The following is a 26817-nucleotide window of genomic DNA, read 5'->3' on the forward strand; positions in this document are numbered from 1 at the left end:
CGTGGCTAAGCGCATACGCAGCCCTAGAAGTAACTTGATGCGTGTGCGAAGAGTGGGCGTGCCAAGATAGCTTAGCATTGTGTGCCTGCTTTCCGTGTGTTTAGTACTGGAGGGTTGCGTTATCTTGAGTTTCGGAGAGGTATTGAAGCAAGAGGCAGATGAAGGTGTCTGCTTCCGGCATTTTTCATGACACCATCATCCTACTGCACGCGAAAGTGTGGTTGGATTTGCTTTGTACCACCTATGTGAAGATATCATTGACATGGCACGCGTATCTTTTGTCATTTCTCAAAGTCAACTAAATGATTTTTTTCTCATTCAAATTTACTTTCTTCAATTGCCTGATAATTCGTTTTTTTTTTTTTTTTTTTTTGTGGCCCTGTTCATGTAAAAAAAATCCATTGGCAACTGTACTATTTGTATAAAAGGTAGAATATCAATATAACGAAATTTCAATATAATGTTACAAATTGCCACTTTTACTGGCTTCGTTATATTGAGGTTTAACTGTACTTTATAGGTTGGCTGGAAAACAGCTGCTCCGCTTTGACTTCTACAGAAACGAACGGTAAAAAACCTCAGTGCTCGGTTTACTTTAGTCTTAATCGTCATTTGCTGTTCTAGGGGAGCATTTTTTTTTCTTTTTAGACCTACCGTCCAACTTTTCTGCAACAGAATCTAAGGTGTTAACTGTGCCTCTACATTAAGCCCTGCTGTTTCCAACTTCGCAGTCAAACTCGGTATGAGTCCATGCTTACCAATGGTTCTCAAAGCCGCACAAGTGTGTCTGCCCATGTCAAGCGCATACAGTAGAACCTCGATTATACGTCTCCCAGTCAGGCAATGACCCGTATTTTACGACGGATTGGTATGGTCCCAGCAAAACGCCCATAGAAATAATGTATCAAAAACCTCGATTATAAGATGCAATGTTACGCCGACCCAGCCTCGTACGGCGCCTCTCTCGGTACCGTCCGAGGAAAAAAGGAAAGAAAAAAAAAAAGCCCTAAGCAGATGCAGGCTGGCGCGCGAGCACACTGCAGCCGGCTGATAATGGGTGTGCACTACCGTACTCACCCGAATGTACCGTGACTGCGATGGTAACGCCAGGGGCGTTTTTCCAGTCACGTAAAATAATACAAATAAAATCGCGAATGTAACGCAAGATGAACGGAAAAAGAAATGGTACCTTTATTCAATAAATCGCAATTTGGAAACTTGTTCTTTTCCTTCATCGTCGTCTGAAGAGGAGACGGAGCTTTCCTTGGGCGGTATTTGGGGTGATCACTTTCGTATATAGTTTCACGTGAAATTCGCGTGACTTGCGAAATTTCGCGTGACTCGGTACTTAAAGTGGGACACCAAGTGTTTCTGGCGCTGTCCTAATGACGCTATCAGCGCCAAGAGTGCTGTCGCCCATATACTTTGAGGGGTTCGGTGCCGGGATGAGCAGAGAATCGTGAAACCGAAACAATCTCCTGAAGTGATAGCCCGAGAATCAAGTCATCTTTCGTGCCATTGAGCTTGTTTGAGATTTATGTACTTCTTAAAAGACAGCGCAAACATTTCATTCGGGGTCAGTACCAGGTCACTTAAAGTTCCACAGAGAGCCTTTCCGGCCGACCCAGCATTTAAAGAGGGCCTGCCGGTGGTCCCGCCATCCGCAAATCTTCGACTCGTTGACGTCGAGACACCGAGTCATGGCAGACTTTCCCAGCTCCTCGGCCATCAAAATTGCTCGTTTCTCGAAGCAGCCGTCATACCGAATGCACTATATCGCCATAACATCGCGAATGAACGCAGTCGAATCGCAAAAGGCCGTAGGGTATTGCGGCATTGTAACCAGGCATAAGCACAGCGAAAACAGCATTGATTCCAATGAAAAGGAAGGAAGGAAAGAAAGTATATTTCAAAAAGAAAAATTAGGCGAGTGTGGTTGGGCCCTTAGTGCAGGGCTCCGAGTGGCTCGCTGGGCTTGGTCCAGGAGCGCCACTTGGCTCTCCTTTGCCTCGTCCGCAAGCCATGCCTCCCACTGCCTATTTAACATGAGTGGTTGTAATGTTATGTATGGGCTAGTAATTTGTGAAGGCCTTTCCAGGCACTCCCATGTGATATGTTGTAATGTGGGTTTGTTGGAACACCATGGACAGAAATCTAGTTGGGCTTACACTCTAAAAAAAGTTTACACCATTTGGGTCGTATCTTGTCCCCAAACAATAATCGTCATCTGTCTTCTCAACATTTCCTTTCTTTAACGCTGCCAGTCTGGTACTTCCTAGTCACGAAAGGCTTGTGGGTTATCAGCGTGGCACAGCATTCTCGGCAGGAAAGTAGCGAGCGCTCAGTTTTCAAGAAAGGAAACGCAAGCAAGGCAGATGACGATTACTGTTTGGGGACAAGATACAACCCAAAGGATGTAAACTTTTTTTTAGAGTGTATTTTACTGAGGTGATGTAGGTTGGGGAGGCTGTTTGTTTGAATGCGTCGCCAGTCCCTACTCTGCTGTCTGTTAAGGGCCTTGTGTGGATGATCGTAGATTCTGCGTTCCTCCCGTTATAGAAGAATATCACGAGTGCTTGGAAGAAGTTCTGAACTCGGCCTGGCCGCAGCTCGGTTGTTGAATCCTTGAGCTATACGGTCTGCCGCAACATTACCCTCCAAGCCCTGAGGAGCCAGACACTGGATTATGTCGTGGTCTTGGAGAAAGATTATTTACTAGTTGAAACTCCCGTCAGTGTGGGCGCTCGCCTGCGACCAGATAACGTCACATTAGTATGTACCGACGGGGGCGCATGCAGCGGCGCGGCGTCTTGCGGCTGCGTCATGCAAGCAGCAGTGAAAAAAAAAAAAACAGAAGCCCGACGGCTGCTCGGGCGCGTTCTCTTCGGCGGCGCCCATGTCTCTCGCTCAAAGCAGATGCCAAGGAGACGACATGGGCGTTCGGCGTTCGCTTGAGCGTGCACGCCGTAACGTTCTTTTTGTGGGCCTTTACGTCAAACAGCAAGTGTTCTTGTCGGTGTCTGTTAGAGGGCCGTAATACTAACAGCGCTGATACGTGCAGTGTACCCTTGTTCGGAATTTGCTAGCCTAAGATGGGGACGCAGGTGGGACGCGTGAGTGCCCTCGGTAGAACTTGTGAGGCGCGCGGCCGAACGGGAGTAACACACGTGACTGGTTGCCTTGGCAACCAAGACGGCGATAATTTCTTTCTCGGCCACCAGATGCCGCCAGCATAATAGTGGCTCCGCGGGCTTGTGACATTTTCTGGTCGCCGCAACTGGCGGAGTTTCCACTCCTAAAGGTTTCTTGCTTCGTGGTCGTGGTGTTCTTTCAAGGCTTGTCCCAGAATTCTGCGTACCATTTTCGGTACCGTCCCATTCAGAAACGGGCGACATGCCGTGCACACAACACCGCGCTGTCGACGTCTGCAAAGTCTTCAAATGTAACGGCGGCAGGAATCAGCACATTGCAGCCTAGCACGTCATCAATGTTCTCCGCATTTGAGCTCGTTGTGGTAGGCGGTAGTTCAGGCTCTTCGGTTGCGGAGTTGCGGTCATTAGGACTGTGACTGAAGCCTCATTCGGAGTCAGATTGCGAGGGGACCGTTGGTGCCATTTGACGCGGCAGAGCGCTGTCTGCAACGCCAAGTAAACAAACAGAATGGCGAGAGCGGGCCATGCCACCATGCGCTAGGATGCCGGAATAGGATGTGATGATCGCAGTGTTGATGCGACCTCGCAATTCAGGCAAAGCCTCCAAGATCAGCATTTGAAATTTAATCTGAGGCGTAGTGCTGCGACCGGGAGAAGGCCTCAGGGATTACCATTTTACTTATAATCTCTGAGGCCATACTTGATGTTGCTTATCCCTGAGGCCATACTTCATGTCTTATCGAAGTTGCCAGAGGAGATAATGGCTGCAGAATACGAGTACGTTGCAGTCATGGACGGAGTCCGGATAATCGAATCTAGAGCTGGCGGCTGTTCGAAATATTGATTGTCTTGACGCATTAAGTCTACGGGGCCATTGGTGGTGCCACAGAGCTGTGCAAATTACCGAGCATGTCCAGATTATCGGCGTCCGATTTATCGGTCGGCGACTGTATATGGACTGGATCGAGACGTAAAGTTACAGGTTGCCAACGTTGCGCTAGAAATCGTGGGATTTGGAGCATTTGTTTTAAAATCCCAAATTTTGCTGTTGTTGGACTGTAATGCGAGGGTTGAGTTCAAGCAACGAAAATCATGAAAAATATGCGCGTTACAATCAATAAATACGGTAATTTCTTTATAATTTAATGTACCTTCCTTGGAGCAGTGCAAACTCGTGCCGCAGGCTTATTCAGACGGCCCGTACCCGTTTTTTTTTTTTTTAGCAAGACTGAGCGTCACTGCCTATATTCTTCGTTTTTTTATTATACGACGCCCGGATTATACGACGGTTTTGCGTGGTCCTCTGAAAGTCGTATAATCAGGGTTCCACTGTCTATTGCTTGGAGGGACGTAGTGAAGAAGTCTGTAAGGAACCCAAAAGGGTGTGGCCTTTCTTTCTCACATATGCTTATTGTACGCAGTGTTGTGGGACTTGATATCCAACCCCATCGATAGCCTTTGAAGGACATCGTAGAACTCGTGCAGCATACACTACAGTACACACAAGACACAATGTATCGTGTACCAACAAGCTGCGTACAAATGAATTTATGCCAAACTTCTGAAATTGTGTAGGTGAGTGCCGGGAATGAAAATTAAGATTATGTTAAATAATCTACAATCGGCGATCAACCAGCTATTGCTTCAACGCACAGAACTCGTGAGACAGATGCAAGAGTCACATTTCCAAGGGTGGCAGCCAATAACACCGCAGTTTGTATATTCAGTGTGCGCCTCCACCACCCTCCAAGTGCCATTGTATCTGTTTGTGGGAGTTTGGGCAGTATACGGGACTTCAACCTCGCAAAGGTATGCTGGAAAGAACAGAACCTGAGATGCTACATAGATTGCAAAGCAGCATATGCGTTTTCCCCTTCGTGGTCTACGTTGTGACTATTGATTTGTATTTCTCTTAATAAACCCAGTTAACAAAAGTCCCGAAGCGACTATTGATTAGTTGATAAGCGCTACATTATTAACACTAGGGCCGGTATTTTGTAGCAATGCCTTTCATGTAATAATGCCTTTTCGCGCTTATCGCGCTTTGTCAGTGGTCGGAGCGACGGTCCGCTCGCGTTATCAACGGGATCAGCCGGCCATGAGCGGTGCATGATAAGACTAGAGTAGATAGAATAAGTCATAATGCTTCGCTACAAATTCGCGGCCTAGGGTTGTGCGAATACTGAATAGTTCATTTCGAATTGAATATCAAATCGAATATCGAATAGCAGAAAACTTAACACAAACTTTTATGCTTCCAAATTTTGTGCAATAAACAAAGTGCTGCTCATGCTCAGGAGGCTAATCACATTATTTAACAAGAATCTTGCTAACTATCAGTGACATGGGTACCTATGAATTAAGATGCATAGTATGCTCTACTCTTATTAAAGGGAACACCAAACTATGCCATCACTGATAACAACTCAGTTTGTCTATGAAGGTCTGGAAATTATTTTTATCAATAGAATGTCTGTGGAATAGAGTTAAGTGCATTTCTTCCTCTGAAGCTGAAGAAATAACTAAGTTGACCTAAATACCCGTGAGGTTTTCAGTTTAATAGTGGGCCATATAGTGTGCTTCATGGCAATCTTCTTTTGGTTAAAAAGTATTGCTTTCCAGTTTTCTGGAAGAAAACAGGAGGGAGGTTTTTTTATCTTTATGGCAGGTGGTTTCTGTGGGTTATTGCCAGCTTGTTATGGCCAATCTGTGTGACAGACAAAAGTCATCAGCGCCGCAAGCATTCACCTTAGACCGCACCGACAGTAAAGAGTTCTCTCAAACTGTGAGGCCCAGGGCAAATTCACACGACAACCCAATCCTCCACCCCGCCCTTTTTTTTTCTCGACGGCATCCTTCTGCCGTTTGTGTAAATGCTGGGTATCAGGGCATTGTCACATGATAATTTCGAGCCCGCCATGTAAATACGAACCTAGTCTTGTGACAAGTTGCTTGAAGCTACAAAAAGAGACTGTTGTGTACCTACGAACGTGGTGTTTGGAACGAGGAGCCACCGTAAGTATTTTGTAAACGAGAATATTTTCTAAAGATGGCGGCCGTGAACATAAAGCGGTCATCCTGTGCAATCGCTTTCGTTAACGAGGCGGTTTGTCAGCTTTCTGAGGGTCGTGCAGCCACTGTGAATAGAGCTGCGTCGATTCGGTGACCATAACTTTAGACGCCAACACCTGTGGACACAGCTCCGATTAGGCCTTACCCGCTAGAGTGTGGCCAATGGTGTGGCTGCGACAAAAAGTTGCCGCCGGCTGATGTGATAACAGGCTGCAAGCCATCACGGAAAGCTTGTCGGTAATACGTTTCTATGGGTGGCCTATCAGTGATCAGTCACAAGATCACGTGTACAGTTTAGATTGATGGCCGTTGAAGTGGTGTTCGGGTCCACAGTTGACCAGCAGGCAACTACTACGAGTACGCGTGCCAAGTTCGTCTATGTGTTCAAATGTGCGTAGCAAGCTCCAAACTGCACGAATCTACATGCATGAACTCTGAATTTGCATATTCTATACAATCAGCGTGCCTTTTGGTGGCTAATCGGCACAATCTTCACACGTGCTTCCGTGCTTTCCACACGCGCTGCTTTTGCAGTTCCCTCTGTCCGCGTAGCGTTAATTGTTTTGATCGGTGGTTCGGTTGGCCTGGTCGAACCTTTTACCGATAAAGATCGCATGCTGTCGGAATGCTGCATTCATTAAGGCACCCATCATGGCCGGGTCATTCATCGGAGGTACCAGTATTTGAAAGACCGAATATTCAAGAAATTAAATGAATATTCAGGAAATCGAATATGAGATATTTGGTTAGCAAATATAATTATTTGAACATTCACTATTCGATTCAAAACGAATATTCGAGTATTCGCACATCCCTAATCAACATATTTCTTGGTGCTGGAACCCCAGATCTACTTGCAAGGGAGGCGAAGACAACTTCAATGGAGTGGCTGCAAGCAAAGAAATCGGTGACCTGTGCCGAGCTTCAGTCTCACTGAGCAGATCATGGCGTTTTCAACGAGTGAAGCCCCGACTCAGCAACAAGAGGACCGTATCATGGAGATTGGAGAGGAGTTAGAAGCCTTGACCAAAGACTTTGAGCTTCAAGTTGCTCTTATTGAATCGCACATTCGTGACGAGGGATTCAGCAAGGAGAACAAAGGAATGCGGCACCACCAGTCTCTCACCACATGTATGTGTGTGGCAGTACATGCGCTCTTGGTAGGCGTTCATAGTGGTGCGCGCATCTCAGTGACATATGCTTGCACGATGACTGGACGCCAGGAGGGAGAAGCATGGCTTGCGCTGGAAACTAGTTCCAGGACACTAGTCGTGTCCCACATGTTGCCACTGGGGCTGCAGTTCTCGGAGATCGAGCTAAACACAATTCGTGACGTAGGAGGACGAGGCGTGGGAAGGCCTCGATCCCCATGCCCTCCAATAACCACTGAGGCAGGCGCCGCATTAGACGTGATGCGCCCGAAGTAAGTGCGGTACTCTCACAGTTATTGCAATTTCGAAGGAATGAAAAACAGTTTCCAGAGCGTAATTCGGATGTCATGAGGCAGAGGAAACCACTAGTGCTCCCTGCCAAGTCTAAAATATTACCTGCATTGGAATGGCAAAGTGAGTACAAGCAAGTCTCATAATCCTTTAAGGACGAATTACGGGGTTAGCACGTCAAGCGCAAACTTGCAAAAAAGACGAACGACAAAACCAGCTCGTCCAGCACTTTTTTTGCTTTTCATGCAGGCCTGAAGATGATTTCAGCTCTTTTGTTGCTCCGCACTTCTTCCAGATGACTTGCTTCATTTTCTGCTTGTTGTAAATAACATTAGATGGTGCAAGGAGCTGTTGAAGAGTGAAGTTGGGAGCATAGACTAACATCGGCATATACTAAATCGTGACAGGTCTCGGAAATCTTAACTCTAGTGATTCCAAACTTGCACTTTTGCCTTTTGCGAAAATTGGCTCAATGATATCCCACAAAACCCACCTGCCATTCTATTCACCAAACAGTCTATTGAATAAAATAAGATATATTTTCCAGACCTTCGTATAAGACCACTTACAATATAACTGTTGAGAGTGCAGGACCAAATATAGTGCGGTTTTTTGTGACTCCCGTTTACCCTTCCATAAAACTCAATGTATACATATACAGTGTAGACTGCTTATAACGTAAGTCGCCAGAGTCGCGAATAACTGCACTATAAGCGGTATCGCACTATAACCAAAACAACGATTTTCAAGCCCTGCACGCATGCAAACATGCAGACCAAGCATGTAGACACGCTTTGTACTATCGCGCGCACATCGCGACTACGTTTTCGCCAGTGAGCTGGCGAAAACATAATCGTGATGTAGCCGGTGTTCTTTAAGTTCGTAAGCTTTACACCGAGTCAAAACGGAACAACAGTTTGCCGCAACCGCTGCGAAATAAAAAACGTGACGCTATCGACGCGATTATGAATGGCGACTTTGCGGTGCTGAAGGCACGCGCCCGACGCACGCACCAAGTCTGGACTAATTAACTACCATTCGCTGCAACAACTGGCAGTCGAAACCGCGGTCGCTATCTATGCGATCATCGATGGCAACTACGCAGTTTTTTAGGCACACGGCCGACGCGTGTACCGAATAAATACGAAACTACTGTTCGCCGCAACTGCTGCGGAGCAAACCGTGGCTGCTATCGACGCGATCTTGGATGACGACTACGCAGTTACGAAAGCCCGCGGCCAACGCGGTATTATGCGCAGCGGTAAACGCAAGAATACAGGCTTTAAAGACACAAATAGGCTCGAAGCGTTCCGGCGTTGCTGTCGTTCAAGTACATTTTCAACTGATGGCTGTGGCGATGCGGACTGCACCGCTTCGTTTTGATTGGACGCTAGCGCCGTTTTGGCTCTTTTGCGTCGCACATTTGCGGTGCTCCTCGAGCTCTGAAAGTAGTCCGAATTAACCGATGTGCGGCCAATTAAGTCCGAATTACCGAGAGTTTGATTGCATTGAATAATGCACACGCCGGCCGAGAGCACGTACCTTGTTGAGAAGCTCGCTGCCGCCATTGTCGGCGAGATTTTCCTGTGGAAGCCGCATTATAACCGGTATTTCGTCTCACGCAGCTGCACTGTAAGCGGTATGCGTATACATGGAGTGCTATGGGAAAATTAACGGGAGTCTGAGAAGACCGTACTATATCCGGTCCTGCACTATAAATGGTTACGTTATAAGTGGTCTCTACTGTACCTCTTATACCGCAGCTGTGCGAGACGAAATACTGGTTGTAATGTGGCTACTGAAATTTCCCGCAGACAAATGAGTGAGCACTTCTCAACCAGGTGCGCCACTCAAGAGGAGAGTAGCCCAGGGGTGTACGAAAGAGAATAGGCACAGCAAGCAAACAAGGAGCAGAAAAGGTGGCCGCACGTTGCACGGGTGGATTGCCCAGGCTGGCAAGGCGATGCGAGAAGCCTTTGCTCTGGCCACTTGTCAGCAGAATGTACTCTACACCGAATGCATGTAAAGCCCAAGATAAAGGGGCTATAAATGCATGTGCATTGTCGCTCTTTGAAACCTTGGTTTGTGTGCCGAAAGTAAATACAGTATTTTAATACTCCAGCAAGGCTGAAAAATTGTTTCCTGAATTTTGCTGTATGCTGTGCTTTGTTGAAAATAATGCCTTTTTGAAATACCTATTTGTCGCGAAGTGCAGATATCGTGCTAATGACCTTGACTTCGCGACGCTGTCAGTTTAAGCTGTGTTTCGCAAATTCAGTTTGGAACCTTTAGGCTATGTTCACACGTGAGTTTTCGCTGTTCCTGCCAGTATACGCACATACAAACTTGGAAAGCGTTCGTAGCAGTTGCCTCAGCTGATCGCCCGCAAACCCAAACTCCTCTTCAAGCACACTGCCCTCAGTTCAGTCCGTCAACTTGATCACTATTTACAGCATAGACTGCTTAACGAAAGTTGCCGTAGTCGTGAATTTGTGCACTATAAGCGGCACCACACTATAACCAAAACAACATTTTTCAAAGACTGTGCACGTGCAAAACATGTAGACCAAGTAGCCGCGTGTGTTCGGGAATCGAAGCTTACGACCAAGATGTGCCCTTACTTTCATTGACAAAGTACCGATCCTTCGTTTTTCAAGTGCCGTAAAGCCACTGCGAAGCATTTTGTTGAGTCTGCACCAAACTGCAACGCGCCAGTGTGGGGTTTTTGGGTCTCACAGGAGTACCGACCACTGCGGGTTCGAGCTTAGCAAGCCACAGTGCCGCGTCAGCCATCGCCTCCAGAACCGCTGCGCATGTGCTCAGGCCGCAAGTGGCTACCAAGTGACACACGCAAGAACACAGTACAGTGTAGACCACTTATAACGTAAGTCGCCGGAGTCGCGAATATCCACACTATAAGCGGTACCCCACTATAACCAAAGCAACAATTGTCAAGGCCCACACATATGCATAACATGTGCACCGAGCCCTCACGCGTATGCGACAGTCTAGGAATGCGGCTAGAACGTTTGCATTCAATTTACAGTCGAATCTCGTTAATGAAATAATTCACGCGGCGGCGCCTCCGACCGGCATAGCTCCGGCACCGCCATAGAGTAAAAGCTTAGGAGAAACCCCCCAATGTCGCGCGCAAACAAAACAAAAAGAAAGAAAGAAAAAAAAATGCGCAGGAAATTTCACCCTCTCTCAAATGGCAAGGCCGCCGATTCTGCGTTGCACCGGAACATGCGTGTGCGTGCCGACGTCTCAGCCACGCTACCATAGCCACACGTAGAAAATGGCAGTGAACCCTTCTTTCTCCTTTATGCTTCCTCTACTTTCTAGTCACGTGTTGACCTTAAGCGCTGCGGCTACGGCGCAGAGGGAAGCAGCGGTGCTGTCCCAGGCCAGCCAACGAAACTGCCCACGCCAGCAAACGCCCGCTTCCCGATAACGGCAGAAAACGAAACTTCGGGGAGCTGGCGCCGGGCTGGCTGGAGCGGCGGCGCCTGCACGGTGACAGTGGAAAGTGAGGCAGCTACGAGGGAGGGCGAGGGGAGCCACCGAAGCGGCGGAGTTGCCGAGGCGAAATCCGCTTTCCTGCCGCCCTCCTCCCTCACATTCCACGGTCTCCGTGTGCGCCCGTCGCTGTGCCGTGCCGGCGCCGCCCGCTCCCTGAAGTTTCGTTTACTCCCGTTGTCGTGAAGCGAGTGTTGGCTGGCGTTGGCAGTTTCGTGACCCTCGCTCGCTATGCGCGCCGTGATATATCACGACTCGCACTCAAGATTCTGGTTTCAGCCTCACTGGCTGTTCGTTCGCACCACGTGCCCTTCTCCGCTTCGTCTCTCTTCCTCGAGCACTCCTTGGGGCGCCCGTTTGAGGGGAGTGTTCACTGTCTCCGCTGACTTCGTACTCCCAGGCAGCCGCACTGTAACTGGTATTTCGTTTTCTGCAACTGCACTATAAGCAATACGTGTATACATGGAGTGCTATGGGAAAATTAACGGGAGTCTGAAAAGACCCCACTATATCCAGTCCTGCACTATAAGCAGTTACGTTATAAGTGGTCTATACTGTATTTCCCTGAGTTAACGGAGACCGTTTATTGACTCCGGTGGCACCAGCACTGCGCAAACACGCAGGCGGCGGGGAACCAAAGGGGGGACGCACCAAGGACGAAAATACAAACACGGGCGCCTATAGCACGTTGCTGCGAGAGCATAGACTCCAACTGGGACACGCTGCTAGGAATATTTTCGGCGGCTATGCTACTTGCTCTTGTGGTAACCAATGGGCCAACTTATGAGAGCACGGGCAATCTCCTTCGGCTTGGGCCTTCAGCAAGTGCGGCTCGGCAGGGTACGACCTCGCACGAGCACTAGGCACTGCTCTTCGGTGTAGCGTCAGGAAAGGATAAGCACAAAGTACGCGTTCCCCACACGGGCAAAGGCACCGTGCGTGAGCTCAAGTCCTAGTCACAAAGGTGTTGGCGGATGTGATTAAAGCATGTACATACCCTGCGCTGGTCCTGGGGATAAAAGAACCACACTAAGCCGAACGCGGCCGCATCGTGACGTGAGCACCCCGCCCCCACCGCAAACCGTCGCGAGTGGAGCACCACTGATGAAACCGGTTGCGAGTAGGACGGGGGGCAAAACGCAGGGATGGCAGAACAGGTGAAGCCTGCGCAATGGCGCTGGTGCATTCCACAATGCCCACAAGCTTTGGCCGCTGACTCCCAACAAGACGACGCTGATTAGGCCTCGGTGGGGGTGTTGGGTGGCATACCGTAGTGGAAAGCTTGCCTTTGTGATATGTTCGTACTCATAGACGAATAAACGTTGATCTGGCAAGAGATCACGTGCACAACTTGCCGTGCACGTGATGCAGGGGGTTTCTGGGCGATCAGCCGGCAACTATCGCGAACGCAAATAGCAAAAGTTTGTAAGAGTGCCTACTGGTAGGAACGGCATAAGCTCACGTGTGGACAACGTTCTGAACTGATAAATTTGCGGAACACAATTTGAACTGACAGTGCCATAAAGATTGCACACGCGATATATGCGTTTCGCAATGATGTGCATAGTGGCTGGTGAACGCGAGACGCACTCGCGGCCTTGACCGATTTTCCCGCACTTATGGAGTTGTAAAAAACAATTGATCTTGCCATGGTTTTTCGAGCCTGCCTTATAGTAAAGACATATTTGTGAGTGCATTCGTGCATGAAGAAATAAGTCGGCAACTAAATTTACTTTCCACATACAAACTGAAAAGCCAAAGAGCACCATTGTGCACGTGTTTGCAGTGGTCCACTGAGCCAGCACGCTGCCGCCACATTTCTTTTTTTTTTTAGAGCACAGCTGTTAGATGCTTATTTCTGCAGTGACTGTCAGCGTCAGCGACATAACCGAGCCAATGAGCACAGCGAAAGATGAAAGCGTACACAGACCGCAGCAGGGGATGAATGATGCGAGGAGGAAAGTGGAGAGGAGGGTGCAGCATAACCATGAGGTGGAAAGCAGAGGGAGGTAGGGCGAAAGCATGTGAAGAAAAGCGTAGTGCGGCGACGATGGCTACGAGATGGCGCCATAGCAGCGCGCGTCGTCTGGAATGTCTGTCGGCGACGGCTGCTATGAATTGTCCCCAAGCATCACTCATGCACTGGCTTTCGCAATATCCAAATTAGCGAGGCAGTCACACATCACTTCGCTCCATTTGCAACATGCTGCACGAGACAGATGGTTCGTGCCAGCCAGTATGGCGTGAAATAAAGACATTTATAGAGCTGCGCTCGAATATCGCATTGGGAGTATCGTAATCATCGGTGAAATTTTTTTTCCCATCTGTTCCTTGTGTGTTCGCTCACTCAGTGTCACCTCCTGGTCCTCTGCATCGCCTTCGTCACTCCCCCATTAGCTGGTGGACTTCGTTGAGAAGCGCATGCTGCCTCGCTTGTCTGCGAGAGTTACCGGCAACCGCATTTTAACCAGTATTTCGTCTCGTGCAGCTGCACTATAAGCGATGTGCATATACATTTAGTTCTACTTTGGGAATATAAACAGGAGTTTGAATTATGTCCGGTCCTGCTCTATCAGCCGTGACGTTATACGTTATGTTAGCTGTAATCGTCTGCGGGTATGAACAAACAAGGGCGAGCTTCCTGTGGGGACATGCCATACGACACCCCTGCCAGCTAGGCCTAACAGCACTACTTCATCGGTAGCCGCCGACCAAAGATGCGGTTTGGTGCCAAGCCAACAAAATGTGTTGCAGTGGCTGTACAGCATTTGGAATGCAAAGGAAGCACCTCAAGAACGAAAATGAGTGTTGCACATGCAATGAAAGATGGCAAATTGGATCGCAATAGCGATGTTTTCGCCGTCACACATACTGATCAGTCTGTGAAATTGAACGAGGCACTATACGGTGTGTTAGTTATGTGGAGTTGGTGGTGGTGCTGTGGGGAATTCCGAATAATCGAACAGGTCTGAAAAATTTGTCGGCAACTTTTTTTTTTCTGTGTTCTGTGCTGGTTTGTTTGCTTTATGCGAAGACTGCAGGGTCATTGGACGTTAACCTTTCAACGTTCGTAAATTTAAACAGATGTAAACATCCCTGTCGCATGCTTCGATTCTCTTATAAGAGCAGATGCTTGATCTGCATGTTTTGCACATTTGCAGCCTTTGAAAGATGTCTTGGTTATAGTGCGATTATATGGCAGATATTCGCGACTTACATTACAAGCGGTCTAAGCCATATTAGAACTGAGCTGTAATCAGTGCTGGCATACTAATTTGTCGTTCCCTTTAATAAAAGTAGATTATGCCGTATATCTTGAATTCTAGGTACCAAAGTTATTGATAGCTTGCTACAGTTATGTTATACAATACTAGAAGACTCTCGACTATGTGCAGCAGCATGTTTACTTGCACAGAATTTGTAAGCATTAAATTTTATGATAAATGTTTCTATATTTGATATTCAGATTTTTTTTCCTAATTTGAATCAAAATTTTGATTCGAAATCTACTATTCGGTATTTGTGCACCCCTGGTAATTAACACTACACACAAATGCATACATACGATACTGTGCGTTTGCGACACCCCAAAGCAATGCCCATAACCCGAAGCCACTTCGGCATGGACTGCATCAAGTGAGCTGTTAGGAGCCGTCTTGTTGCTACTCAGGCAAGGACTTGGTAGGGTGGCTGGGCAGCTCTTCAAGCAGGCACCACATTCAACAAATGGTTAGTGCGCATTTCTCTCACTGGAGGATGTCATCTGCTCGTGGCAGTGATATTTTTGTGTGTATGATGCAGGACCAGCGTGTTGCGGAGACAGTGGCCAAAGAAGGCATGGCTGCCATCCGTGCATTGTGCTGTGTAAAATGGGGTGCTCTTTTTACAAATGCCACCAGCACTTCTAATCCGTGTTGTGATCATGTCCTGGACAGGTAATCAAGCGCGAGAGCCAGAATGTGGTGTTCACCATTCCCATCTCGGAGCCGCTGCCGCCACAGTACCTGGTGCGTGTAGACTCGGACTACTGGCTGGGCTCCAACCAGACGATCCCACTCACTTTCCAGCACCTCATCCTGCCCGAACGGCACCCACCTCACACAGGTGTGGATCCCTTTTCGGTTGTTAGCCGCTACCTGTGAAGAAAGGGGGGGAGGGGGGGGGTGCGGTGTTGTCATTGTTGCTAAACCTTCCTTCATTTGTGACTGGGTTGCAGGGACAGAGGTGGCCATGTTGGTCCACTGAATGTGTTAAATATGAATCGTAGCCCTTCTGTTCTTTAATGTGTTGGATTCGTTGGCTTGGTGCCCGGGGTGATTTTCTGCTCCTTTCCGTTCGGCCTTCCGTTTCGTGTCCAAGAAAATCCCGTAGCGCCATTTAGGTTTCTAGAGGTGAATTTCTGTGAATACACAAACCTCTGTAGGCTTACCGCAACCTACTTGTGGGCGCACGAACCTCCGACATGATATTTTGTCTGAAAGCTACCAGCTGCCAAGATACATCCGCCCAAAGCTTAAACCACAGAGTTTCATACAATAATTACCAGAGGTAACTCTGGTGCTAGTGTCTACGGGAGCTGCAAGCGGGGCGGTTCGGCCAGCATGGGATCAATGATGGTTGGTACATGGATTAGCTTAAACTTTGTCCTTCTGGCTTCAAACGGCCTTGTGACATTGTACACTCATCGTTATAAATAATAAAAGAAATGTGGCAAGGAAACATATACAAAATGCAGCCTTAATGGAGGCGCAGTTAAAATGCAGCCGTGAGATTGCGCGGGCAATGTATCTGCGGAAAATGCTAGCAACGAAAGAATTGCATCTGCTACAACAGGGAGAAGCTTCTGAAGAGTATGCGTTGAAATGTGGGCAAGCGCATTGGTAGGGCAAATTATGCAAAGAAAAAAAGTGCTACGACAATATTTCTTTCATTTACCAAGTAGAAGCTTGGTGGTAAAGAAGAGTTTACTGGGGAGATCGTCTTAGTGTGCCTGGAATTTTTTGGATTTGCTCATGGGGGGGTCTTACAATACAGCAAACTTGGTTTCAAGGGTAGAGTATAAGCTTCATAAGCAATGATACCAAAGAATGTTACACACACTGTATGACAATTCCCCAGTGGGGAGTTTCTGCCCCTCCCCCCCCATTTTTCAAAATTATTAATGCTTTAGCATTAGGAGTGTCGAAGTGAAAAAACAGTATGTGTGTGAACTGTGGGAAGCCTGTCATGTAGAGGTAGATCACATGGTAGAAGCGTGTGTCTATATATATATTGTAAGCACATTTAACGTACTTCATCGTTCTCATTTGTATATAGCCATCATCATCCCTGTTTCTCTTCTTCTTCGTGTTTGAGCCTCGGCCGTGCCGGTGGAATAAACGGGTCTGCCAGTGCTGCCTGTCCTGGTCGTCTTCCGTCTTTCAATATATATATATATATTTATTTATTGTGAGACGTCGGCTGATGCGATGCCTTTATTTCCGAGCAGCCGCCCGAGTCAGAGACTAAGCACCGCGCGAGACAAAAGATGATGATGAGTCGTATGTACAAATGACGACGATGATATGCACAAATAGCGCTCACAAAAGATGATGCGTTGTATGTACAGATGACGACGACGATATGCACAAAATGCGCTCAAACTAACTTCCCCCCCTTCAGGAAAGCGGTCAGCAAGACCGCAAGCTAGAAAGGGTAGGTACGGCGAATGTAGGGTTTCAATCGAGATACTTGAACGATTTCCGTAGTGCGGCGGCGGCGATCAGTAGCTGAGCTGACAGGAGTGACGCGGTAGGTAACGGCCGAAGTTCTTTGCAAAACGGTGTAGGGGCCGAGATATCTGTGGAGAAACTTTTCACAGAAGCCCGGTGCGCGAACAGGTGTCTACAAAAGAACTTCGTCGCCTGGGCGGAACAAAGCAACGCGACGCCTCGCATCATATCGAATTTTCCTTTTGTCCTGAATGGTAGCGGTGTTGGCGCGGGCAATTTCACGGCAGCGGGTGATGTGAGCAGCAAATTCTTCAGGAAGAGATGAGGGTGGAGCAGCACGTGCTTAAAGGAGTGTAGTATCCAAGACGAAAGACGGCGCACGACCGTGCTCAAGGAAGAAAGGACTGTAATTGGTTGTACGTTGGACGGCAGTATTGTACGCAAACGTCACGAAAGGTAGGATGGTGTCCTAGTTGGTGTGATCGGGTCGAACATACATTGACATCATGGCGGACAAAGTTCGCTGAAAACGCTTGGTAAGGCCATTTGTTTGCGGATGGTACGCTGATGGGGTCTTATGGGTGGTGTCAGAGGCCTGGAGGACTTCACGAAGGACATGCAAAAGGAACGTCTTGCCACGGTCACTCAGGAGCACACACGGTGTGCCGTGGCGCAAAACGATACCGTGCACGAAAAACTCAGCGACTTCTGAGGCAGTACCAGAGCGAACAGCAGCTGTCTCAGCGTAACGCGTTAGATGATCCACTGCGGTAACGATCCAGCGGTGACCAGCGGGCATGAGTGGGAGGGGTCCGTACAAGTCTATGCCCACAATTTCGAAGGGGGTGAACGGGCATGGTAGAAGCTGCAGAGCACCGGCTGGAAGGGATGTCGAGCGTTTTCTGTGTTGGCATAATGAGCAGGAGCTAACGTATTTGGCGACAGAGATGGATAGGCCCGGCCAGAAGGAACGCATTTTGCTGCGGTCGTAGGTCTTAAGAAAGCCCAAGTGGGCAGCCATCGCGTCGTCGTGAAATGCTTCTAATACTTGGAGTCGAAGTGAGCGAGGTATGACTGGTACCCACCGGTTACCGGAAGGATGGTAGATTAATTGAAATAACGCTCCACCCTGAAGCTTAAAACGTGAAAGTTGTCGTCTTAAGCGACTGTTGGGGGGGTCGTGCCAAGCCAGTAAGTCGGTCGATCAGCGTTCGGCAGTATGGGTCAGTACGCTGGAGTGAGACGAGGTCAGTGGACGGGAAGAAAGTCAACTGAGGCGACCGCCTGTCCCGGGCTACTGGACGTGGGCTGAGATGTGTCGCTAGATGGTGACGTGCAGACCGAAGGTGAAGCATGGGCGTTTGGAGACAGCGGGCAGCGTGACAAAGCGTCGGCATCTTGATGTTGTTTGCCGGACCTATACGTGACACTAAAGTCATATTCCTGCAAGCGCAGTACCCAACGGCCGAGGCGTCCAGACAAGTTTTTCAGGTTCTTTAACGTGCACTACAACGCAAGTACACGGCATTTTTGCATTTCGCCTCCATCGAAATGCGGCCGCCGCGGCCGGGATTCGATCACGTGATCTCGTGCTCAGCAGCGCAACGCCTTAGCTGACTGAGCCACCGCAGCGGGTGTGTGCTGTTTTTTTTTTTTTTTTTATTATTATTATTTATTGATTTTTTTTTTTTTTTTGTTCTGGTGGTCAAAAACGATGCATGGAAATCTAAGAATGCCCAAAATTTGGGATATTAGTTTGTATTACTGAGGTATTGATAACATGACACGGAATCTAAATAACGATTAGAAATGGTTTTAGGTGCAAAAATAAAACACATACAAGAGAGAGACTCGGACCATTTCTAGCCATATGCCAACTAGCCTGACAGCAGACATTACTATGAATAACGATTGTTATTCTGAAAAATTCAGTATTCTGAAGTTTCTGGTACTGAAATATTTTTACATCAAAACTAAGCACTCAGCAATGGATTTCTGAAAAGTTAGTCAATCTGCAAAGTTAGTTAACGTGGTGTTCATAGTAACAAGGTTTCGCTGTAAATGCTTTCCTAGTGTACACGTGGTTATCGTCCAGTATTTCCTCGGGATTGTGCTGGACCGTGGGTGATGGGCAGGGGTGCGCCAAACGGGGTGCACAGTGTGCTGAGGCGTAGCGCCATTGGTGCCCCCTCATCCCTACAATATTGATGAGATTTCACAGTACTTCTAGCTTCTCTGATTCAGCAGCTTCCCACGAGCTGTCAGCCACCTGGCAGCGTGCCAAACCAGCCGCACTGCTGAGTTGTGGTCCTTGCACACACTCTAATGCTGCCCCCTCATACCACGCTCTACCGCACACATTGCCAGTCAGAGGTTGTGCACTATTATGCCAGAATGAAACATGAACAGCATGTGCACATGGCTTGTGGTACATTGAAGAATGATGCTTTGGTATATGTTTCACTGTTTAACCATAGCCACAATGAGCTGCTGGACATGCACAATCAAAAGATTTTCAGCACCTTGGGACTATACTTATGATTATTCATTTAATTTTTTTCATCATTAGTCCCAGTTGGGTACTTGGCGTGACAAATGATAAGAATAGGAAACAAAGATGGATTAGCATTGACAGCTGCACTAGAGAAAGCAGTCGTCTCACCAACGAAGACTCCGCTGAAAACAATATTTAGTAGTCATTTAGTGGTGCACAGCAAATGTTTGTTGGCTTACCAATTGTTTAATAACAACACTGCCCTTACCTGGCGGATAATATCAGTAATGGGGTAGATCACTCTTATAACGGACTAATAGTTGCAACAACGTAAGCATGGGTCCCCCTTCATCTTCATTACAGCGAGGCTTTACTGGACCAGCTACTCAATCTAGTGTAGCAGCACACTGGCCGTCTGCGTTCCTTCCCGGCACTTCACAGTGCATGCTGTCTTCTTCCTATTGTGACTACAGCTGTCACACACCGCATACTTTTTATTTCGTTGTTTCCCTTGGAGAAGTGCTGTGCTTTATTTGCCGCACTGTTTGCTACTGTCAAGGGACACCAAGCTTCTTTTGGCATCCCAGTGTTGTGATGTGAGATTCATGATTGAGGTAGTTGATGAATAAGCATACCGTTGAAAAGAGTGCTTTTTTTTTTTTCTCTCTTTTGATTTGCAGTGCATATGTTGAGAAGGACATCCTCACACTTGTCTGTTTCTGTCTGCTTGAGCAAAATGTTCTTTGAGAGCAGGTGTGGTGCCTTTCTTGATTGCTGTCACTATGACCCCATGCAGAGCTGCTTGACCTGCAGCCTCTGCCTGTTTCTGCCCTGTGCAACACCACGTATGAACTACTATACCGGTTCAGCCACTTCAACCCGATCCAGACTCAGATATTCCACACGCTATACCACACGGACCACAACGTGCTCCTGGGCGCTCCTACGGGCTCAGGGAAGACCATTGCAGCTGAGATTGCCATGTTTCGTGTCTTCAACATCAGTCCAGAATCCAAGGTGCCTCTTTTCTTGTTACTATCCGCATGGAATGCATGTGGGCCCAGCTGTAGAAGAACGTATCAATGCCACCTCTGAAGCTTTTCACCTAGCTCAGTAGCGAGCATCGCCACTCTTTCTTCCACATTTTCGCATGACAATCCTGTGTGGGGTCTTATTAATCTTGGGCATCCCAGTAATAAAAGTGATCACTGTTTCTCTTCTTATTTCCCTTCTGTAGGAGTAGCATAAGCTTTGGTTTATTCATATTTCAAAAACTTTATATGTTGAGAACTATACTGAAGACACAAAGAATGAGCTAGGGACTCAATTTGGTCTTCACAAAAGGTATCAGTGGTAAGCACAATTTTATCAGACACTGTAAGTTGGAAGAATGAAGTATATAGGAGTAGCGGGAATCAGCTACCCACAATTTCTAGGTGCATTGTCCTGGTAATCAACTCAGTACAATGCACCTAGAAATGCACCTTCATTCATTCACAACGAATGATTGAACAGCTGAAATAGCAAAGTCAAAGGGAAGGCTTGGAAATGGCAAATGGTAGTTATTCTATAGAATAAGCGATATTTATCTGCACGAAAAAGAAAACAGTTGTATTTTGCCAGACTCCTACTTCACCGTAAGTTATATGGTAAGCTGAAAAACTTTGAAAGATGTTCAGGAGATCATGCAACAAGCAATATAAATAAAAATGCTAGGTGTAATGTTATGAGTTATAAAAGAAGCAAAAGGAATGAGATTGAGAGAGAGCAGGTGAGTTTATGTGATGCTTTGAATAGATAGACACTGGTCTATCTGAAGGATGGGACACATGTCGAGGAAAAGGTGATGCAACCAAGGGCCGCAGATTTGAGTACCAAGATAAGTAAATGTATGGTACAGAGATTAGTTGGTGCACCACAGGTGTAATTGGCAGTCTTTTGGAGGTGCCTTTGTCATGTGGCGGACAGTGGTTGATGACATTCCTTAACACTATGTTCCATATCACTTTTCTCATGAGTCCTCTTCGTCAGCAAAAGCTGATTATATAAATATCCTTAGTCAAGGTGTCATTTCCCAAATTTTCTTTAGTGATGTTTATTATAGACCTTTCAACAGGAACTCCCTGGGTGTTGCCACGTTGATAACTGTTCAGCACCTGCTCACTAGTGACTGCATGTGCTCGAATTCTTGCTCTTCAGTTGAAAAGTCTGAAGGTATATGTGTAAAAAATCCAGGCACAATGCTCTCCGACTGTGCCTTTCTTTCAACATTCCTGTCATATTTTACACCCACTTCTTCCTTGAATTACCATAAGTAGGGCAAAGACACTGTGAAAACAGACGGTTGTGTCTGTCTTGCAGATTGTGTATATTGCTCCACTGAAGGCATTGGTCAGGGAGAGGATTGAAGATTGGAAGGTTCGCTTCGAAGAGAAGATGGGGAAGCACGTGGCGGAGCTGACTGGTGATGTGACCCCGGACTTTCGTGTCATCACCAGTGCTGATGTTATTGTTACCACACCGGAAAAGTGGGATGGAATCAGCAGGAGCTGGCACACGAGAGGCTATGTCAAGCAGGTGTCGCTGATAATCATCGATGAGATACATTTGCTGGGTACGTGGTGCACGTTTTTCGTTGGAAAGCCAAGGCCTGCATGAAGCAATTGATTTGTGATGTAAAAAAAAAACAGCATTGAATTACTTTGCCCAGCTAAGACCATCTTAGTATCAAACGTCACTTATTTCTTTTAATGTGGCCCGCAGTGCTCGTAACCATGTTACATATAGTCAAGGAGTAGCGATTGTGATGAAGCAGGGATACTAACAGACTAAATAAAACACTCAAATTTTTGCTTAAAGCAAAACAACACTTAAAGATGAAGAAAATAGCGAGAACCAGTGTCTCTTGTCAAACTGTTTCTGCCCATTGGCTGTTTATGCATGCATCATAATTTCTGGGGCAGTCGATGGTGCACATAATATACTGCAGTATTTGCAACATGGCTACAATCTGGCTATGGTGAGACCATCGTGCTAACAAAGTGACAGCATTTCATATGCTCTAGAGCAGCTAGTGTGCTTTGCAAGATAATAACAATGATACAATGGAACCTCGTTCATACGATTCTGCATATGTTTTTCGGGATAATACGTTCCTTTTTCTTTTCCCAATATTATGATTTGGTTGGATAATACGTTGGATGATACGATTTTCGGGTGGGATATTTTTTATTTTCCGGTTCCTGTGAAGATTGTATCAATGAGATTCCACTGTATATACACTGGTGATTGTTAACAGCAGCTTAAAGTAAGTGGAGTCTCAAACGTGCTCTTGCAACAAGTTAACTCTTTCCCTACCATGGGGAAAATAGGTGTATTTTGTATGTTACGGCAGATGTCTTTTTCTGAAAGAACTACTGCACTCAATCTTTAATGTAATACATAAACAGAAAGCAAAATGAATGCACTTTTTAGGCATAAAAGTTTTATTAACAAGATGTATGTCATAAAAAAGATATAAATTGTTAAAATCAAGATTGTGCGATAAAATTGAACAAAGTTTCTAAAGACACGCTTGTATCTACTAAGAAAAACATGTTATGAAAATTATGAGATATACAAAATGTATTGCCATCTATTTGGCACTATCTCAGAAAAAATAAAAAATTTTCATTGAACAGGTATTCTGCTACAAGAATTTAACTGCAAGCACTACAGTTTGGCGGGCTGGTCTGTGGCCGCCGATGTTCCAGGCTGGTTTGCGTCATCACTTTAAGACTCAATGTCCGACGAAAAGTCAGCGTCCTCCGACTCGCTGCTATTCAATGCATCAATAAGGTCAGCCGCAGAGACAGCAGAATCGCGATATCTGCGATCTCCCTAAGCGCGCACCGTTTCAGGAGCTGGACGTTTTTGCGTTTTGCTTTGACGATCGTGAAACTTTTTAGCACGTTTAAAAATCACCGCCATGCGGGAAAAAAGCAAACTGCTTAGAAAACAAAAATATGGTTTCTCCTCTTTCACGTTCAATGGCGCAGTGTGTCCGTGAGCGGCGCGGAAGGTCTCAAAAGTGGCGTTTTAAACCTTCAATAGAGGTATAACGATGCCCAATATACACGGTACGGAAAGAGTTAAGTGATGGATATGTTAGCAAGTCGAAAGTCACAAAGTTTGGGCATTACAAATAGACAAACACGGTGCTTAGATGACACAGTGGTCGTATCTGCAAAGCTGTGCACCACTGCTCACTGCAAAAACAGCTGCAAATTCAAGCGAAAATCCTCGTTCCCTTCTGCTGGGGGGAATTCCCGCCAGCACAGATGACGTCGCTTCTGTGGCACACATATAACCTGCGGCACACAATAGCCAGAATAAATGCAAAAGCTCATATTTGCCAAGAAATGCAGAGTGCACAGGACTGCTGCTGGAAAAGGAGAGAAGAGGCAGTTATTGTGATGTAACTATCAAGTGGGCTTTCTTATTAGAGGCGGCAAAAATGTTTATTGTGGGCGCTGGTCGAGGTGATGGAAGAGCAAGCAAATGTGTCTTCACTGTGGGAGGATGCTGTTGTCCCAGTAAATGAGTTCAGAGCCAAAGGAATTGCTGAACTCTTTTTTTCTCTCTCATTTTTCTATTCCTCTTCCTACAGCATAGGGTAGCCAGCCGGTTTCTGGTTAACATCCCTTCCTTCTTACTTTCTCTAGTAGGCGCTGAACTGTGCTCCCTAAAGGGCTGGAGAAAATAGTGCCTCTGTCTCCAAAACCAACTCTCTCTCTCTCTGGGGCCTGGTAAGGAGCTTTAAATAAGACGTGTTTTTCTTACATCAGACCCAACTTTTGTCAAAGCTTTCAGAATAGCCAATTTAGTGTTGAATTTCAGTTTCACAGTTTCTTCATCCTGTCACTAATATTGCATATTTCAATGCCTTACTAAAATGTTCCTTTATTTGGGCAATTGTGACAGGTGAGGGCAGAGGACCAGTGCTGGAAGTGATTGTATCCAGAGCCAACTACATCAGTTCCTACACCAGCCGCAAGGTTCGCATAATTGGACTGTCGACTGCCTTGGCAAATGCACGAGATCTTGCTGATTGGCTTGGCATTGGAGAAGTAAGTGCCACTCTCAATTCTACAAATAACTTTGTGCTGAGGTATCCACCTACAGAGCAATCCTAGCTCCGTATGCAAAAGGCTATTCACAACATGTTACCTTAACGTGAGTGCCGCATTTGTAGTAGTGACAGCTTCTGATAGTACCTTTTCAACTACACTGATATGTTGGGATGACGCAGTGCTCAGATAATAAAATCAAACTCAGAATTTCCAAGTATTGCAGTAAAGCAACCCCGCACTGTACATGTATGGACAACCGTGGGAGCTGCAAGTGGTTCCACCACTCGAACCCTTAGCTGTCATCTAAATGGTGCGCCCTAAGCGACCACAGTATAACTCTCTTGATTGAGCCTTGAACTTAGCCATGTATCCCAGTGAATCTTAAACCACTGAGCTTACTAAAAGTACCGGAATTCAAATAAAAAATCCTTAGAATCATGTGACATAAGTGTGTCTTATGCAGTAGTTCTAGCCTTCTACAAAATAGTTTCATTAAAGGCACACTGATTGAGTGGTTGAGTCTGTACATTGTGATTGAGTCTGTACGGTCAACTTTCATTAATTTGACCTTGATGGCATAATGGAATTGATCGAATTATCCAGTGAGTGGAATTAAAACAGGCCGAAAAAAAGTACAAACATGTCACTGCTTCATTTGACAGTGTTTACCTAATTCTAACATGATCCAGAGTCTAACATGCACTCTGTTTTTGTAACAAGAAAAGTGTAGCATGCCTCTGATTCTGGCTATTAGAAAAAGGTGAAACATGCAGAGTATACCTCCACAAAACAGAAATTTATTTATGCTTAACCTCCATTGTCATCACTATATGGATAGCACTCTATCACTGTGTGTGGACCACAACATGCCATCCATTGCATTCGACCATTCTTCATTTCTTCAATCACTCCACAGCAAAGCGGTGGCTCTTGCCTAGACTAACCACCTCACCTTTGTTGAGCGACACAAGAGCCCGAGATGCTGAAGACTCTTGATGAGGCTGCTTTGGTGCTGGCGTAGTATGTAAAACAACTTGTTTTGAATGCACTTTAAATCATGAAAAGAAAGCGAACCCTACTGCACATCGTCATTGGCAGCCTGTGCACGAACTTGTTCTGTCGAAACCTTGTGATAGAAACGGCACTAGCCCTGATGGTGGGCTCTTGCCGATGCCCCAGGAACAATCTTGGTTTTGTATCTATTCTAATGCATAGACAATATTTAAACCCATTTCTCTTGAAAAACAAAATCTCACAGTTTCGCCCAAAAGGCGAAGCATCGATTGCGATAGCAAATTATTAGACAGATACACGAATAAGGATAGTAGTTTTATCGACCGTATAAGCTTGTAAACATTTGCTTACTAACTAAATTACCAAGCATGGTGTCACATGCGCACAGGCAAACACGAACACCATCAATACTTCTTTTTGGGCGAGTTGGTACATCTTGAAACTTTGGGTAACAGCGCAAACAGACGACCACAAGAAGGGAGACACGGACACACAGGCGCTGACTAACAACTGGTTTTATTGTGAAGGAAAGCACACCTTATATATGCCAGAGTGAAGCAAGGGAAAGGGGAAAACATAACAAGGGTAACATCGTGCCAACAACGCAAGCGCAAAACAGCCAACCAAGCGCAACAAGGCGCAATCAATTATTTTTCTTTCTAATCTGAACCTCCGATAGCCGCATCCAGAAGATAAAATTCAGCGTCAAAGAGAGCAAGGGAAGGGGTGCTGAAGCACTTGCTACCGAACTTCCTGATGTGGTAGGCTTCCAAACTGATGCGCGCTGTCTTGTCACTACTCTTTCCTAGAATCGTCGTCTCCTTTAACCGGGCCACACAATCAGTGCACTTGCTAACGTGCGCAACTATATGTGCGTATTTGTCATCTCGTTTTTTCAGTTTTAGAGCGTGTTCCCCTAAACGGTCATTGACACAGCGGCCAGTTTCGCCGACGTAAAACATCCCACAAGACATGGGAATGCAATACACCACTCCAGTGGAACATTTAACGAACGGCGGTTGGTGGTTCTTCTGGCATCCACGTTTACTGGTGTTGCAGATACGTGGGCACAACTTTCCCAGCTTGTTAGGGGCAGAAAAACATATTGGCACGCCGTGCCTGCTTGCCACCTTCTTCAGATTGTGGGAGAGTTTATGGATGTAGGGGACCACCTCAGGTCTATGTGCCTTCCGGTGATCCTCCGCCGTTGTAGTTCCCGTTCCACGCTTGAATTTTTGAAGGAGGGTTTCAGAAACAGCAGTCAAGACCGAGACGGGAAACCCTGCAGCCAAAAGACGGCTT

The 26817-nt window shown here is 46.6% G+C and overlaps 1 protein-coding gene across 5 annotated transcripts in view; it reads left to right on the forward strand.

Moving 5' to 3' along the window:
• Window positions 1–26817, forward strand: part of LOC119460525 (activating signal cointegrator 1 complex subunit 3) — a 418279-nt gene that overhangs the window by 248106 nt on the left and 143356 nt on the right. For all 5 annotated transcript variants that reach the window (XM_049655120.1, XM_049655118.1, XM_049655119.1 and 2 more), the window contains 4 exons: window positions 15121–15289; window positions 20187–20407; window positions 21752–22004; window positions 24353–24498. In XM_049655120.1, coding sequence (XP_049511077.1) covers window positions 15121–15289; window positions 20187–20407; window positions 21752–22004; window positions 24353–24498 — 789 coding nt within the window. The remainder of the gene's footprint in view (window positions 1–15120; window positions 15290–20186; window positions 20408–21751; window positions 22005–24352; window positions 24499–26817) is intronic.

The sequence above is a fragment of the Dermacentor silvarum genome, chromosome 8 (genome assembly GCF_013339745.2).
Source record: "Dermacentor silvarum isolate Dsil-2018 chromosome 8, BIME_Dsil_1.4, whole genome shotgun sequence".
Classification (NCBI taxonomy): Eukaryota; Metazoa; Arthropoda; class Arachnida; order Ixodida; family Ixodidae; genus Dermacentor; species Dermacentor silvarum.